This window comes from Astatotilapia calliptera, chromosome 20 (assembly GCF_964374335.1).
Source record: "Astatotilapia calliptera chromosome 20, fAstCal68.1, whole genome shotgun sequence".
In the NCBI taxonomy this organism is placed as follows: Eukaryota; Metazoa; Chordata; class Actinopteri; order Cichliformes; family Cichlidae; genus Astatotilapia; species Astatotilapia calliptera.
The window spans coordinates 13,873,023-13,890,903 of NC_137441.1; the positions used below are offsets into that span (position 1 = coordinate 13,873,023).

At 42.1% G+C, this 17,881-nt stretch overlaps 1 protein-coding gene across 20 annotated transcripts in view; it reads right to left on the minus strand.

Annotated features, from left to right (window-relative positions):
• Positions 1-2,296: 2,296 nt before the first annotated feature.
• LOC113013040 (membrane-associated guanylate kinase, WW and PDZ domain-containing protein 1-like) overlaps positions 2,297-17,881 on the minus strand; it is a 92,336-nt gene continuing 76,751 nt past the window's right edge. For 17 of the 20 annotated variants that reach the window (XM_026153612.2, XM_026153611.2, XM_080295189.1 and 14 more), the window contains 10 exons: positions 17,502-17,757; positions 15,053-15,144; positions 14,143-14,338; positions 13,697-13,999; positions 10,962-11,165; positions 9,649-9,733; positions 8,114-8,174; positions 7,176-7,319; positions 6,905-7,043; positions 2,297-5,418 (listed from right to left, as the gene is read on the minus strand). In XM_026153612.2, the coding sequence (XP_026009397.2) occupies positions 4,313-5,418; positions 6,905-7,043; positions 7,176-7,319; positions 8,114-8,174; positions 9,649-9,733; positions 10,962-11,165; positions 13,697-13,999; positions 14,143-14,338; positions 15,053-15,144; positions 17,502-17,757 (2,586 nt within the window). In that variant the 3' untranslated portion in view covers positions 2,297-4,312. Of the gene's footprint in view, positions 5,419-6,257; positions 6,350-6,904; positions 7,044-7,175; positions 7,320-8,113; positions 8,175-9,648; positions 9,734-10,961; positions 11,166-13,696; positions 14,000-14,142; positions 14,339-15,052; positions 15,145-17,501; positions 17,758-17,881 lie in introns of all 20 variants that reach the window. The other 3 variants (XM_080295199.1, XM_080295198.1, XM_080295188.1) reach the window with 2 other exon arrangements.

A 17,881-nucleotide genomic window follows, 5' to 3' on the forward strand; every position in this document is an offset into this window, starting at 1 on the left:
CACATCCTGTTTATGTTTTACTTACAGTTTGGGTGGCAAAGTTCATATGATTGTAGTATATTTAATCAAATAAATAAATGTGAACGACCTATTCAGAATGCATTTATGTCTTGAGTCAGTTTAGATTTTAGAGCTGTTATTGCAGTTACTACTGCTCATCTACTGTTAAACTTGATGAAACAGTACACAAAAACTTAGTACTTAGTGTTTACAAGTGGCCTCTATAATCTCATTTCAGTCACAGGTCACCTTGGGCTTAGAACTTGGCCTAATAAAGAGATTACAACATTATAAGATCTTATTATCGGTGAGTATGCATGACACCAGACACAACTTTATCTGATAATAGATATTAATCACATTATGTAAAGGTTGACAAAGATTTATTAGATGACCAAATGAGTCTAACCAAGTGACACCTTCATGCAAATTCAATGGAAACATTACAGGTAGTGTGAAAGGACGAATCAATCAAGACTCTATTACACGTAAACCTAATTAGTATTAATAAGGAGTATTGATATTTAATGGTTTATAAAACTCTCTAATGTTTTAATAGCATAATAGTATATTACATAAACAATAGTATTACACACACACACAGCGTGGTGCTTGTGCAGTGGAACTGCATGAGCACAATATGAGCACAGGTCTTTTTGCATCACAGATACGTTACTGAACAAGGTGAATTGTGATGCTTGTGCTCTTGGTAACTTGTAGTTGGAGTCCAGAGCAAATTTCCTTCCTCTTTGGGGAGAATGAAACATAAAATAAAGTAATATTAGTCATTATTATTATTATTATTAATAATAATAAAACTGAATTTACATTTTTAAAGCCAAATTTGAGCTGGCACACTGGACTTCTCTAAGAAATCAGAAATTACTCAAGCATTTAATTACCAACATTCAATCACTAAAAATATTTTTTCTGTTCAGGACTGCAAGTAATTAACTTTTTTTAAAAACATTGTAAATTCATTGATAACAGCAATGATATTTTAGTATTAAAAATAAAATTTAATTTTTTACAGAAACACTTAAAATATTATTTTGGTTATTTACTGTTACTGTTGTTAAGGGTAACTAAACTGTACACTACCTTGTGGTGTAATACATTTGCTAAACTGGTACACTCATTCCTATATGGCAATGAGTAATTATCCGTTTCACAGTTCCAAATTGTCCAAATGTATTAAAACAGCACCCATAACAGCATGTTAGCTCCTTGTATCCATGCTGCCATGTTATGTTTTTGTTTTGTTTTTTTCCAAGTTACCCATTTGAGTTACAAATTAAAACTAAGACATGAAACCTATGACTGTGGACCTGTTGGACAACTACTTGCCTTTTTCCTGCTTTTCTGCACAGTGTCCAGCATTTACATAAGTAGACAACCTTCAGACACTGACAATCTGTGTAAACTTCAGTTTTTTACCCCTCAGCCATAAAAGGCTCATGTGGTGTTGTTGTTGTCACCCTCCCAGGCAGACAATGTGGACACCCGAGTTTGTTAATGCGATAACTCGAGAACGAAGTGACGTTTGAGATTCAGATTGATACCATCAGTGCTGCTTCTACGTTTGAATCACAGTGATCTTGATCTTAACGCCAGAGGTTAAGTTTTCTGAAAGTCTTGTGAATGGGATAAGTTGAAAAGGAAATCACCTATACTTTTCAAATTTATACTATAGGTGTTTGTACTAGGAGGCTGATGGGTACCACTGGGTACCCCCAGTATTTTTTACACAGATAAAACTGATCAGAAATTACTAGTGTAGTTGATAAAGAAGAATGAACTCTATGAAGCAATATAACTAACGGCCCACATCGATGACTACTATCTTACATGTTTTTTTTTTTGTGTGTGGGAGTCAGTAGACACATTCTCCTCCTCTGAAGAAGGTATTTAAATTTTTTTTAGAGATGTGTGTGATCAACAGATAAGCAGTTTTTAAAACACTCCAACCAACCCATTTGGCACAAACAACCATGCCACGTCACCTTTATTTCCCATTCTGACGTGCAGTTTGAACTTCAGCAGGTTGTTTTGACCATGTGTGCATTCCTAAACCCATTGAGTTGCTCTCGTGTGTTCACATAAGCGAGCAGTTGTGCAGCTGCACCTAAAGAAGTGGCCAGTGACTGTACAATCACCATTGTTCTTTCTTCCGGTTGCCAGTCTCTACACTTGCACATCAAAACCACGACCAGCTCACCAGCGACGTGATCAAAAAACCTGAACAAACGCAAAAGCTTATCCTGAGATGTGCAGTCAGGCATAAAAAAAGAAATCCTTTTGAATTTGTATGGAAAACTTTATTTGATAATAAAAATAGCATTCACAGACTTCTTTTGATAGCTACATATACATTGTAATCCATCTCAAGGAAAGAAGCTGGATAAGTCCACATCTACTTGTACTTTGACTAATGTTATGTATAGCTTCATGGGTCAAATAAAGCTATGAACAATGTAGTATTTATATATGCATAGTTATATAAAAAAGATTGGCCCATATACATGTACTGCTTTTATCAACACAGAGACAGCATTATGTCTGGAGCACGTTGCAAGAAATAATGCTTGAAGAACACAGACTGCATACAAGTGCTTTATAATACAAAGGCAGGCTAACCATTGAGAGAGATTCAAACCATTAAACAGTTTCTGATTGACCACATACAGTCTTTCATTTTAAAATGTCTTTACATACCTGATCCAGAGTAAATCAACATATTTCCCCACAAATCATCAGGTCCACTTCAGAGATATAAACACAATGTCACATTCCTCACTACTGAGGGTTTTCATAAATTTCTCTTTTGTACAAGAAAAAGGCAACATTTTATTCCTCCACAGGTTCCTTGTAGTTACATTGGAGAAAAAAAAAATCTTTACAGACGATGGCCAACACTTCTCAGATTCGCTTCTTTTTTGTTAAATACAGTACCATGGTGACAATGGTGATTAAACAATGCATTTGTTGTGGTTCTCCCCCCTCCTCCCAATATATTTTTAGTTTGTAAATGAAACATAAAACAGAGAATACACACAAAACAACAGTAAAAAGCAGCAGTCAGATTCCAGTGGCATGACAGCATGGCTCAGCATGGCAGATCAGTTGTCCCCTGTACCGGGAATCTCCATGTTACCGACACAAGTAACCACATGGGCTCTGCGCCTCTGTACCCAGGAGGTGGTCGGTGCACAAACGTGCTTGTAATAAACATGAGGACAGGGCTTAAAGTTACTGTGGGATTACAGTGCATGTTCCTTTATCAATTATTCTCACTCAGACCCATCAAATAAAGTGATCACACTACATTTTAATTTACACATGCATCTTGCACAGGGATAATTTACATATTTACTTTTTTTGGCATATCTCAAAAATCATATTTCATGGCAGCTTCGGCTGGTATTATGGCATAATGCAGACTTGTGTAAGGTGAAATTACATTTTTCCACAACAGAGAACATTGTTGCCTGTAGCTGAAAGCGAGTCGAGCTCCTTTCCCATCGCATCAGTACACACAGTTTTTTCCTCAATCCTTCTCCAGGGGGAAATCTAATAATAGCACTGCCAATTTTCACATAATTCGTTAGAGTTTTGGAAGCGTGTATTTAGGCAAAAGAGGTTACACTGCCTCAGCATGCATTTCCAAGTCCGTTGTATACTTTTACCTTGGTCCTTAATAAAAGATCGAATGACTCTTACTGGAGATGTGCCGAATCAAAAATAAATAGTGAGCAAATGCAAAAATGTCATATATTAATTATCTAATTATCATTCTAGTTTCACCATCAAATCTTAACATTTAGATTTTTGCAAAGTCCATTTTCACAGTTCTCGTGAACCACCAGTGTCTTGTGCTATAGTTTTTTTTTTTTAAGCAATTCAGGAATGGATAAAGACATCTAAAAACAAGTTGAAAACAAGCTTAGTAGTTACCACAATTGGAAGCATGTTTCATACCTCTGAGGGAACAAATATTTAGAGTCAGCAATGCCTACAAAAAAGCAATATCACTGATTTCATATGCAGGCACATACAATACCTTTACTATAGTACAACAACCTTTGTTATGCTCAAAATAACCAAAACAATGACAAAAACAGTGTGAACTGATAGGATTGTACTCCTGCTGTTTTATGAATCTCTGGATGGGATCACAAGTAGTAAAGTTAATCAAATCAAACCATTCGACCAAATAAAGCACGAGAGTTAGTATCCTTAGAAGTCCAATTCCAGTGTATGGTACATAGTTTGCACAGATAGAGAGAGTGGTGAGGGGGATCTCTGCTCTGCTCTAGATGCTGAGGTCTTTCGGGCTTTCTTTGTACAGCCTTCTCTTGGGCTCAGGGAGCTGGTTCGGGCTGCGGCCTACTGCGTTATTGTTGTGGCCGGTGTTGTTGAAGGCAGCGTTACTGTGTGCAGCGTTGTTCTTCATCATGCTGTAGTAGTCTTTTAGTCTTGGTGCGGCTGCATAGTTCAGCTCATCCCGGCTGTAGGTGCTATCAGGGGAAGAGTCCCGCTCAACTCTGTACAGTCTCTCCATTTTCCCGTTTGTCCGATGTCTCTCCTCTCTCCTCTCCGATGAAGAGTCTCGCAGAAGGTTGCCGTTCTTTGTGGCTCTGTCGTATGTGCGGCCCCTAGCTTGAGAAAAGGAATCCCCTTTGTTGTTGGTGCGCTCCGGGGTGGTAAACTCCCTGACTTGCCCAGTCATCTGCGAGTCCTTGAGGAGCCTCCGCTCATTGTACTTCCGATCGGGGGTGACTGCGAGGAACCCTCCATCATCGTAATCCCTCTCAGGTGTACGGTCGCGATGTGCTCGCTCTGCCCTGCGGTCCATCGATTTGGCCCGCCGGTGATCAGGGGACGAGGCGCGCTTTCGGGTCGGTGAGCGGTCGAGGGAGCCGCGGCGCTGCGGACGAAATCTCCCGTCCAGAGTAGAACTGCTATTTGAGAGCTCTCGCTCCCTCAGTTTCTCGGCAGCTGCAGCTTTTTTCCCCGAGTTGTCCTTCCTCAGAGTCTTTAGGAGTTTAGAGATGCCGCTCTCCGACTCAGACTTCTTGACTTTGCGGCCCCGGCTCTTCTTGTTGCCATTGCTACTGCTGTTGCTGTTGTCAGGAGACTGCTGTCTGGGGGAACTTTGACTGTGATTGTTATTCCAGGTGTGATGATGATGGGGTTTAAATTGCCAGCCTTGGTAGTCCATCTGATTTGACCCATCCCTGTCCCTGTTCCTGTCCATGTCTCGGCCACGCACAGCCTCCTCCTGGCGTGATGGTTTGTGAAGGTCTGGTGGATAACTGGACTCCAATGAGGTGTGATATCGGCTTTTGGGTGGCAGCGTTCTCACTTCCGGAGTGTTTTGTGCCCCGGGTGCGGAAGGGTGCCCGTCATTGCTGCCGTCTGCAGGAGGGAAGAAAGAACGGGAAATATCTTTTCAACAAGTATCGGAAAGAAACTTAAAAAAAAAAAAAGAAAAATCAAAAACGTGAAATTAATTGCGATCAGCAGACATGATTTTCCTTGTTGGCTGATTTGAGCTCTTGCATTGACATGATACAAACAAACAAAAAAAAATCAAAGCAGATACTGATGGAAATCATGCATACTGGTATACTTCCATTTGCTGCATTTATTCTTAGAATAAATCCGGCTAATGTAAGCTGATGTGTAACACTTTAACACATCTGCACACAAAAAATGCATTGAAGTTATACATGATTTCAATATGGTTTCGCTATAAGGGCTGCAGGTTAAAACACAAGGTGACTTCGGCAACAACAGCAGGTGCAACACATCAGCAAGTGTAGGGCAGGGGGTTATCGATAACACAGCAGGCACCTAGGAAATCATTCAAAATAAAATGATGAGTTTAATGTACATTAATTGGAGGAACAAAGCAAAAAAAACTGTTTGGGTGAAAGTCTGCCAATCCCCCCCCCCCAAAACAGACAGGTTGCAGGTGGCAGCAGCGTGTGATGACGGGTTGAATTAAATTAGTCCCATTAATAAATGTCTGGTCTGAAGCTGGCACATGGGTAGGGATATCATATGCATACAGAAGTTGAATAACATGGGTTAAATGAGGCTGACAAAGCTTGTATACAATGTCAACAGGTCTTCACGCCAACACGCACACACAGTGGGATGCAGGGTGGTATGGGCTGAAAGAAGGGGTGAATATAACTGAAAGGAAAACGGTGACAGGGAGAGTGGAGTGGGACAGACTTTTGGCTACAAACCGTTGTCTGATTTTGGCCCATTAGGTAGAAACAGGGCTCTCCCATCTTGTCATTTCTCATTGTACCAACAGCGAGATGAGGAGCCATCATCGCTGGAGAGAGGAGGAAGAGCCCAGCAACGAGAGACAATCAGAGAGAGAAAGGAGGAGGAGCAGAGAGGAGAAAACAAATAAAACAGACAGGAGGCTGTTTTACAGTACATCTTATTAAGAGAGAGGAAGTTATTTTTTGTCAAAGACAAAAGAATATTGACACAAACTCTTTATAAAGCATCAAAAGAAAACAATCTGAGGGTAAAAGAAAGTGTCAGAAAATTAAAATCCCAGTTGAACCAGCAAATAACAGTAGATTGACAATGAGAAAAAGAATCCTACACAGGAAATCTGTGCAATAGCTCTTTAAGATCAAATATATATTTGAAAGATCAGTTTTGTGGATAAACAATAAATGACAGGTTGTTACATATTAATCACACTTTGAACATGTCTTCCTGTTAAACATTTATCAGTTAGGTTAGCAGTGCAGCTGAAGATCATTTTTAAGGAATATAAAGTTTTTCTGGTGCACTACAAAGATATGAAACTTTAGTCTGCGGTTCAGCAGTGACAGTGATGAGTTTCAGCGCCACACCATAATGCATTACCTACCATATTCAGGTACAGATCCATCTCCCCGTTTGAGGACGAGCCGTGCCCTCCGACCACCATTCTTGATCAGTTCGATGGCACGTGAGTGCTTCATGTTCTTTGTGCTCTCACCATTAATCTCCAAAATCTCATCTCCCACCTGAAAACAGAGAGGCCATGTTACTGTGGCAACTGGCTAAAGGTAGGGTTTCATCGACACTGCAAAAAAGAAATTTAGTACATGAAAATGTATTTTGACAGAGAATCAAAATAAAACAACCCAGATTCTTACCCTTATCTTGCCATTTCTTACAGCAGCCCCGTCCTCTGCTAGTCTTAACACATATAGGTCCATGTTGTACTCCCGGCCGCCTCTCAAGCTAAAGCCAAAACCTTTACTGTCTCGCTCGAGGTCCACAGAGTAGAACTCTGCATCCTAAAAGATAGAAAAGGGTTGACAAAGAGAAAGTCACAGAGACACCAGAGTGACTAAGTTCAAAGAGTCGAAAGGTGATTTCAAACTTAAGGGCTAATCAAGCCCTGTCCCAGAAAAAACTCAAAGTGTCAATGGCAGTGCAATACCTTCAAATGCATGAATAATTAATGATGCATGAGCCTGTGAGCTGGGTACAGATCACTGAGGGAAGGGCACCGCAAGGGCTGGACCCAAAACTTACCTTACTCATGAAAAAGTTAAGAGTTATGGAATCTTCCAGCGCATGGAAGAGTATGGTAGTGTGTGTATGAGGGGGTATCTGTATGTAATAAGGATTATTTGAATATTTGACACAAAAATATTTATGCCATCCACATGTGGTACATATCTCCCCATGTTTACTTGCGCTTTTCTTCCTCCCTCTTCTGGCCTGAAATGGAATATTGCAGCACATGCTGGCATGTTACTGCCATCTATTGATCAGAAAATAGCGTGGTACCACTGCCTGCTTTTTGTAATGCATCACACATGTGTAGGGGCTCTTCTCATTTTCTTTCTCGTGCAACCTTAAAACCACTATCCACTAATTTTACAGTATGACCTACTTTTCAGCTGACAAGTAGTGGAAATACATTAAGGTGACATTCCACAGAGGAGTGGAAGATTCTATTGCGGCCATAATGATCCTTTTATTTCCCTTTGATAATAACTGTAGCATATCTTACTGCATGTTACTGATAGATTGAAGTAAAATGGTGATGACCTTTAACTATGGATGAAAAATCCATTCTTACCTGTGTGATCAGAGATTGTGTGGGAGGAGGAGGTGGAGCTCCTTTTGACTTTGGGTTATTCCTTGGGTTATAAAAAAAACAACAACAACAACCTGTTAATACATGTAATGCATAGATATTGTGCTGTATTTATGGCTTCATCATTCGCCACAACAGTGAAACCACTGTCAGGTGAAGTGAAACATTATCTCATCACAGTGCAATATTCTGCCACCTACATACTGTTACTGCACGCGTGACCCAGTAGATAACTTTCTCTTTACTCAGGGTCTAGGCCCTCTTAAGTCTAATTTTTGCTTCTTTTTTTTCTTTGTTTGCTTTGAATTTCATGATTTGGCTGTGCAAATGATTGGCTCTCGTTCACAGTGGGCGATCGTGCCTCAAGAGTTGGGAGTTCGCCTTGTAATCGGAAGGTTGCCGGTTCGAGCCCCGGCTTGGACAGTCCCGGTCGTTGTGTCCTTGGGCAAGACACTTCACCCGTTGCCTACTGGTGGTGGTCAGAGGGCCCAGTGGCGCCAGTGTCCGGCAGCCTCGCCTCTGTCAGTGCGCCCCAGGGTGGCTGTGGCTACAATGTAGCTCGCCATCACCAGTGTGTGAATGTGTGTGTGAATGGGTGGATGACTGGATATGTAAAGCGCTTTGGGGTCCTTAGGGACTAGTAAAGCGCTATATAAATACAGGCCATTTACCATTTACAGTCTGCCTTTTGTCCCGTGTCTCTGGCAACCCGGGCCCGAGTCTGAATCTGTCAGAGGTTTCTTCCTGTTAAAAGGTTGTTTTGTTTTTTCCTTCCCACTGTCTCCAAGTGCTTGCTGTTTGATTGTTGGGGTTTCTCTCTAATATTTTAGAGTCTTTGCCTTAAGGCAACTGTTGTTGTGATTTGGTGCTATATAAATAAATTTAAATTGAATCAGTAATGAGTTGTTTGCAAAAGTCCGCTTATTGACAATGTCATTTTTGCAGTTTAATTGCCACTGTGCAGAAACTACGTCAATCTTTGTGGAAGAACTTCTATTTTTTTTAGCCCCAAATCTACAAGGCTCTGGCTTGACTGTGAATCTAAGTAGTTAATGTGAATTTCTCTGTAATCAGAGCTGCAACAGATGGCAACAGATTTTAAATCTTCAATGATTTATCACAGCTAACTGCTGTATTATCACAAAAGGATTGCTTGTAATTGCCAACTTAACTCCTTTTAACTGCAAACCAGTAGCAGAGTGAGACACTGACTTGTCTTAATATTGCTGTCTTTATGCTCCTAAGTCTGAAGACAGCAAGTAGTTGCAGGCCCAGTCTTTCAATCAACCATTTCAAACAAAGTAGGATCACATTTTGCGCATGTTTACATAAACTTTGGACATGCCACAATCTCCATCCGCTTTTCTTTAGTTTAACAGTAACATTCTAATGATGTTTTGGTGACATAAGACAAGTCTGATTGGTGTGCACTCTTTAAAGATGATTTTTATTCGTGGAAATTAAAAAACAAAACAAAAAGAAAAAAAAAAAACAAAAAAACCCACATCGTCACCTACCGGGAGTCTGCAGACTGAGGTGTGTGTGTGGTGGTGATAGTGGCGATCTTCTCAGCGTTTGTCAGCAGAGAAGCATTGGAAGATTCTGAAAAGAGAAAATACAATAAAGAGATAAACAATAGAAAACAAAGTGACTACTTTTGTTAAATGCATTTGCCTCTAGCTGCGTTTTAAAAAGATACTCTGGAGAACAAAATGTTAGTCTACAAGAGTCCCCTGAACCACCCACAGGCAGTTCTATTCAACCTGATGCTAACTGCCTGTGATGCTGTCATTTGCCATTTACTCATGTACAACACTGGCCCCACTGCACGAAAGAAAAATAGCATTAAAGGAAAAGAAAAAAAGTCAAAGTCAAAGTCAACTTTATTGTCAATTCTGCCACATGTACAGGACATGTATCATTTTGATTTAGTAGTTGTTCCAGGAGGGCAAAAAAAAAAATTAATAAGAGCAAGAATGACCGTCTTTTCTTGCTTTTCTGTTGTATCACAAACAAGCAGCACATGTATAAGTTACCCGCACCACTGATAGGAGTACAGCTCTGTCTGCAAGAACATCAGCCTGACTCATTTGTCTTAGACTCCTTACTCACTCATGCCTACTTCCCTCATTACTTAAAGAAATACGACTTCCTTGCAGCCACCTCTCACTTTCTCTGAGGCACAGGGTTTTCTAAAGCCACACTACCAAACTTTGCCTTGTGATTCTTCATGAGTGAGTTGCTGAACATGTGCGCGTGGGAGTTTGTTCCCACCTCTGTCACCTCCCATCTTCATTAAGCTTAATTTTATGTCTCTACGGAGTATGTAGCTGCGTGGCTCTTTGCGATGTCTGCATGAGCTGACCAATGGCTCAGTCTTTAACATGCACTTTGTGTCAGCGCTTGACATATTTTTGCCAAAACGTGGAGCTTTGAGTCACAAACTGCTTGTGCTGCAATATTGTGCAGTTCCGTTTCTTTTTCTAGGCTAAGCTAAAGAGCTTAACACCATCAGGAAGCACTTGATTAAATGTGAGCAGTGTTTTTAATCCGTTAAAAGTGACAACAAATCCAGAAAATAAAATAAACCAGAAACTCGGGGGGGTGGAACGAAACTCGGGAAGTGTTATGGCAATTTCTGGGGGCAACTTCACCTTACTCCTACTCAGTGACTCACTTTCAGGAGACGAGGGTTCACACCCTCGTGAAAAGTGCTCTCGCCTGTGAACAGAGTCAGTGCCCTTTGCTTCCCACCACAACCATGAATAAGTCACATCACAATGCATTATGAAACAGCCATCGTGAGGCCGGAAGCCATTGCACGCCTTACCATCACCGGGGATGATCCTGAGCGAGACTGTGTTCCCGGCTTCCTTGATCAGGTTGACGATGTCAGAGTGCGACTTGTTGGTGATGGAGCAGCCGTTAACGGCCAGTATTCGGTCCCCGACTTTCAGCTTCCCGCAGCGGTCCGCCGGGCTGCCCTCAATGATGCGTCCTATTTTGTGGGGCATGGCCACACAAGCATTTCCAGCTTTTGTGTTAATAAACATGTTTGTTTTGTGTGTACATTTTGCACATCATGATGATTTTTTCGATTGTGTTGATTGGTTGTATCGATTTATAGGTTTGGAAAAAAAAGAAGAGAGAAAGAAAACAGGGAGAAAGAACGAAGAAGGGTTAATTATGCAAATCATTGCGTCCCAGTTCCCCCACAGAAAACCAATAAAGCTGAGGACCTGTTGAAAAATACATATGCACTGTAAAGTATGAGGAGAACAATATAATTTACAGGCTCTTTGGGACAATGCGGGCAATGTGGTAATCAATGCGCAGTGAAGCAGGTGGAGCACCACTCCTGTTAGATATTCAACTAAGTGAGCTTGACCAGCTCCGAAATCAGATGAATTTGGATATGTAGATGTTCAGACTATACTGCAGTTGGAGTTTAGTCAGTGCAAATGCTGCAAGAAATACTTGCAGCAACAGATTGACAGTTTTCAACACTGCACGCCTCGTTTACACAGAAGCTTTGAACAGACCCAGGGGATCTCCAGCTCTTCTCACCCTCCCTCCATGTTTTTCCCTTTATCTCCGCTGCTCACGACACTTTTCCCTCCAGTATTTTTTGCGGCATCCATATTTATTACATCACCTTAGTTTACCCTTCTTGTGTCTCGATTTAAAAAAATGCAGTTGTATTCTGTCAGTCTATTTAAAAAAGGAAATATGGGACAGGGTGTGTCAAGGATTTAATACCCAATCTGTTAAGCACAACACCAACCCCCAGGTCATGTGGGTAGGAAATGGGGGGGGAGGGGGGGGGGGGCGCAAATGGACTTGTGCAAAGTGATTTATGCATCACTGATGTATGGAAGACAGAATCAGCTGAAATTGCTCTATTTTCTCCACCAGGGCTTTAAAAAAAAACCCCATCTAGCCTCCTGGAAGAATCCTTGCAGCAATGTCATGCCATGTTTTTATTTTTGTTTGGGCTTTTTTTTAGTAATACACATTCCTCTTTCATATTTCAGCTCGTGTCCCACATGGTTAGAATCCATTAGACCAGTGAGTGCAGGATGCTACAGCGTGATCCTAGATCAGTGAGTGAAAGCACAAAGTCAATTCATCTCATTCTCCCGAGAGGAATAGTGACAGAGCAGAGAAGGGGGGAGCACAGCGAGGAAGCAGCAAAAACAGGCACCTGAAAAGTAGAAGTAGTCTAGACGTGGTTGTTGACTAGCACCGTCACAGGTGTCATTTTAAATAACTCATTAATTCTTGCATCGCATTTTGCAGAGCGACGCCCTCAGCCTGTGGGATCAATGAAATATTCCCCAGGCACTCAGCATGGGTAACGTGTCATCCATTCTTGTGTTATGCCTATGACAGACCACAGTACATCATCATAATGGCTACTACACAGGGGACCTTGCTATGACATTCATGTTTGAAATTCATCACTCAGAGGTTAATACCAAATTTGTTCAAGGACGTCTACAATTCCTCATCAGTGCCTGCCTCACGTTAATACATGTGATTCTGCTCTTTTGCTGCGATACATAAATGGTACGGACAGCTATGGACTGTGCCGAGTATATTTCAATTACATGCTGAATGAATTGGTGAGGGCACCTCCGAGGCATCAATGTGTGATGATGGCGTTTGTGATAAAGCTGCAGCCGGTTCGATCCTGACAGAGTGCACTCGCACACGAAGGGTTCCTTTATCCTTAAGCTTATGATAGTCTGTGACCTCAGTCTGTGGCATTAAGCACCCTCCTGTTAAACACCTCCCCCCTGCTGCGTATAAGCAGGGGAAACTCAGTGATAAAAATATAAAAAAATATGTTAATTCTGCCAGGAGATAGCGTCAATCATTTAACTTTGTAGTGCTTTCATACTTTGTATGGATGTGTTTTGCTGGAGGCAGTTTCATGTACCACCTGTCAGTTTCTTTGGGATGAACTGTTTTGGCTTTAGTTGTAATAAAGAAAACACACACACACACACTCTAGAACGTACTAAAGTTTTTTAAAAGTGTTGATGTGTTTTTTTCTTGCCCTCAAAATGCAGTAATTCTGGGTATACACTGTTTTTGTCTCTGAAGCTGGTGATCAGGGGATAATCTATAAACTAAATTGAGCACAAGATGCTGTTCGGTGCTTTTTTTAAATTACAGAAGTTTCCATTTATTCCGTCATTTACTCATTATAATCATTTCAGTACATTCTTAATAGTCACTGGCATACACACGTGTGCGTTTGTATATAATCATGACTGGAATTCTGCTTATTTTTGAATTTTTTGCCCATCCTGCTCACAGCCAGAAAGTGAATTAATGACAGAGACATGAGGATAGAAGAAGATGAAAACATCACTTGCACCAATTCAAATTACAAATGCCCGAACAATCAAACTGTTAAATCTGATTAATGTCTAAATTGAACTGTCTGTAGCTTTGAAGACAGAGCCAGGCTATAGTAAACAAAATAATTTCTCTTGTCAGACTGAATTGAAGTTGCTGTCAATCTCAACTAGCTTCAGCTCAGTCTGCCTCACTTACCAAAGGTGGTTCCAGCATCGGGCCTGGAAACTGATGACACGATGACAAAACCGAATCCTTCGTTCTCTCCTCGTTGGATCTCCACATCGTACGGTTGCAGGGAGGCCGGCACTACTGCGCTACCGCTGCCTCCTCCGCCACCACTGCCGATGCCGCTGGTAGATCCACTTCCAGAACTGACAGTGTTGAGTGAGTTCTGGCTCCCCTGGGGGGTCCGCTTGCCCTCTGTTAGACTCGGTGCCTGGGTGCTGCTGTGGTGGGAGGATGCTGGTGATGGAGGGACATCACCTTCCCCTTTTGAAACTTGGGATGAGGGGAGTGAGAATAGACTCTTTAGACTACATTTCAAGCAAGAAGCATGTGATATATTTGCATAAAATACATGTGACTGTGCGTGAGTCATGCATGAATGCACACGCTTAAGTTTTATCTAAAACTTTCCTCACCTCCGTATCCAGGGCTCTTGCGTCTGACAGTGAGATTGACATGACCCTGTTTGGCGGCCTGCTGCATCAGCTGCACCACCAGCTGGTGAGACTTGCCCACTACTGCTGTGCCGTCCACACAGATGAGCTCATCGCCCGACCGCAGGCGACCATCCTCATCTGCTGCCCCGTACTTTACTATATGCCCTATGTAGATCTGCCAAAGGGAAAGCACATTAAATGCCTTGCTACAGAGTAATTGCATTAGCTTAGAAAACAAAAGATCATTCAAGACACACCGCACTGAATCCGTGTGATTTATACAGCAGCTTTTCAAAGTTTCCTGTTTCAGTACTTCAAAGTATTTGTGGCTGACACAGGAAAAACCAAAAAGGCCGGTGCAGCCTATTGGGGCGGTGGAGAAACTAGCGTGCTCTAGGCATTGTGTGGGAGAGTACACAGGTCTGCCAGAAACAAGTGCACAAATACCATGCAGCATGTTTGGCACAAACAACAAGTACTAACTCCTGTGGGGCAGACCTGAAACCTGCTGCCATTTTATTTCACTATCTGCCTTCCATTCGTCTTCTCGAAACCTTCTTTAAGACAAATATATGGCACACAACCAGAAGGAATGGTGGATAAGGCCTTTGCTGTTCTTAACAAGCTATCTATACAAATCTCCAGAGAGCAACAGCTCCAGTTAAAGAGAGAGAGTGATGCATTAGGTCTTTCTGCTATTTGGTTTAAAGGCAGACTGAAAGAGGCACAGGAAATGTAAAACACAGCGGAAACTAATGAAGCAAAGAAACTGTTAGGGAACAGAGCATTTAGTAATGGTTGTTGTGGATGGATGTATATGTAAACATAGTATTCACATTCACAAGCAATTATAATAAACTGATGAGACTTAAAGTGAAGGAAGACTTACAGGCTCCCCAGGCTCATTTCCTCCCAATATGCGAAAGCCAAAGCCTGTATCCTTCCGCCAAAGGAAAATGTCCTGCTCCTGGCAATCTGGCACTGAAACACAAGAGAAACAGTGAGGACTCCATGGACATCAACAACCAAACCCAAACCAAAGATTTGCAGGTTCTGCTCAATTTTTCCTGCTAGAATCTATTTAGACTGATCACTGGATCCTTTTTTCTCTGATCAAATGTTCGCTTGATTATGGCAAATCTGCTGATCAATAAGGCATTTGCATTTCTAACAGTGTCAGAATGAGAGCAGGCTGGATCAACAGCTGCTTGCTCCTGCCTCATGCTCATGTTCAGAGCGCAAACTAGGCTGCAAGGTCTCGGGCTGTCACCTCATCACACTTGCAGACCTGAAATCTAGAACTCAACGCAGAGCCCTATTATTAGCTCTCATTTACAGTCAAGTCTTTCTTGCATGCATTAATTCATAGCATCTGCCTCCCATGCACTATTTCTGTACACACACACACACACACACACACCTCCCCTCACAGTTGCATGCACGGACAGGGCAGACTGTGGAGGAGGACACAGGCAATTTGGTGTCAGTCTGTTCAACCCACAGGGCCAGTATGTACAGAAGGCACAGGCCATTTCTTCCTGCTCTGCCTGCTGCCTACACGGCTGCCACGCAAGGCCAGCAGTGAACCCATTCGTTTCAGCTTTCTAGGTCCCTCGATAAATTGCCTGGTGTGAATTAAACTGCAGCTGTTGGACTTGTAATTAACCCTCTGCTGACCCGCAACTACAGAGTAGTGATCAAAGCTCGATGTAACTAACAGTGCTGCTTTGTGACGCTTCATCATGCAACAGGTAACATGAATTCCCAAAAGCTCACCTTTCAGCCACACTGCTCTGCCACTGAAACTGTGCTCTTCTGGTGGACGCATGAATGCACCTACTCAAAAATTCAAGTTGGGTTCACTCTTATGTGGCAGCATGCACATGAATAAACATGGAAACACACAGAATCTGGGCCTCTTTTTCATTCGGCGTCTCCCTCTCTTGTTTCATTGTGTCTCCTCTCCTCCCCCACTCAATGGAAAAAAGGCTAGAGCTCCTTCAGTGGTTATCAAACAGATATACCAATCAGCTACAGCTTAAAGCAGACCTCTCCAGGCCCAGTTAATATTTAATCAGCAGCAGTCCTAGATTCTACAGGCAGCCATGATTGTTAATGCACTGCAATACACAGGATGTGGGCAGCTTGCACATCTGGCTGGGAACAGTCACAAATGTGTGACGAGCTAATGCAACAGACTTGCCAGAGACATCACTCTCTCTATTACAATGCAATCTCTGGCAATACTGAGGTTTATTTCACAGCCCATACAAATCCATCCTCCTCTTAAGTATCACCAGTGGTCCAAGTACAGGAGGCGTGAACGATGTAATTCAGCCAGAACGGGCGAGTGGAGTGCTTCTTTTTGAGGATATCCAACACTCCTCTATTTCTTGCAGACTCTTCCATTAGAAACACATAAGTGGTTTGACACCCTTACAGTGTTACCCAATGAATTATGCAAGAGTGGGCCGTGACTGCAAATGATATTGTGGAATTTTATGTGGAGACTGCCCACTTTCTAGTGTTCCAGTTTTGAATTTTCTGTTTTCCCTTCAGTAAACATGGCACAGCACATAACTGTTTGCCTACTAATAACATAAACACTTTCTTTTATAAACTTTAGGGAAAGACTATGGTAGTTGCACATCATCCTTTGGAAAACCAAACCGGGTGCACTCGCATTTCACATCCCAGAGTCTGGGGATAATATCGTGTGTGTGCGACTGACATGCACAAGCGTCACAGCAGCACTCGTCAGCTGCTTTTGTGCGTTTTCAAGGACACTTCTCTCTTGGAGGCACCTTTTGTCACAGGATCAGCTGTGACTGGTAAGCACACAATTGTTGAGCAAACAAACTAAAGGCATTAATGGACACAAATGCGCAGGTAAATGCATTTGCTGATCTACTTTAAACAATCAGAGCCTTGTCCAGGGCGTTTTTTTGCTTCATATGGGTCAGCGTAGTGGGAATCTTTTCTCCTACCTACCTTTACACAGTAGAGCTTTTTACATACCACTAAACTGACATTGCTTACTTACCTTCAATTAAATAATGTTAAATATCATACCATAGAATTTATAGAATAGAAGCCCGCACACAAAGGAAGGAAAACATAAAAAAAATATGTAGCGAAAAGCCTCAGATCTTTAAGAAGATTATTTTTTCGTTTTCATCTTGAATCTAAGCCATCGCATCTATACTGACAGGCTGGTACTCATTCTTACAGACGGTAAAAAAAGAATAAAGAATAAGTCCTCCTGAATTTTTAAACTCTAAAGTCTGCAAAATTTTCATATTCTTCAATTAAAAAAAAAAAAAAAAAAAAATACTCACGTCGACTCTCATACATGCTCCTGGACTGTGCCCAGATCTTAAAGGGGTCTGGCTTCTTCTGGAGGGTGAGGGTGCCATCTGCGGGATCCTGAGGGGGCAGACCTGGCAGGGGCTGGGTGGGGGCAGCAGGAGTGGGAACCACCGCCTCACTGGGCATGACAGAGGGTGGGTGGCTGGGAGAATCAGTGTGGGTGCTGCGATGACTGCACACACTGTGCTGGGAGCTGCTCTGGCTATCTTTTCTTTCTAGCTGGTGCTGGGTGGACAGAACAGAGAGAGGGAGAGAGAGAGAGAGAGATTGAGGTGTGTGTATATAAGCGATGGGGGCGGATATAAACATACATGCAGAAGACGGAGATAGAGGGCAGAGAGACGAGAAG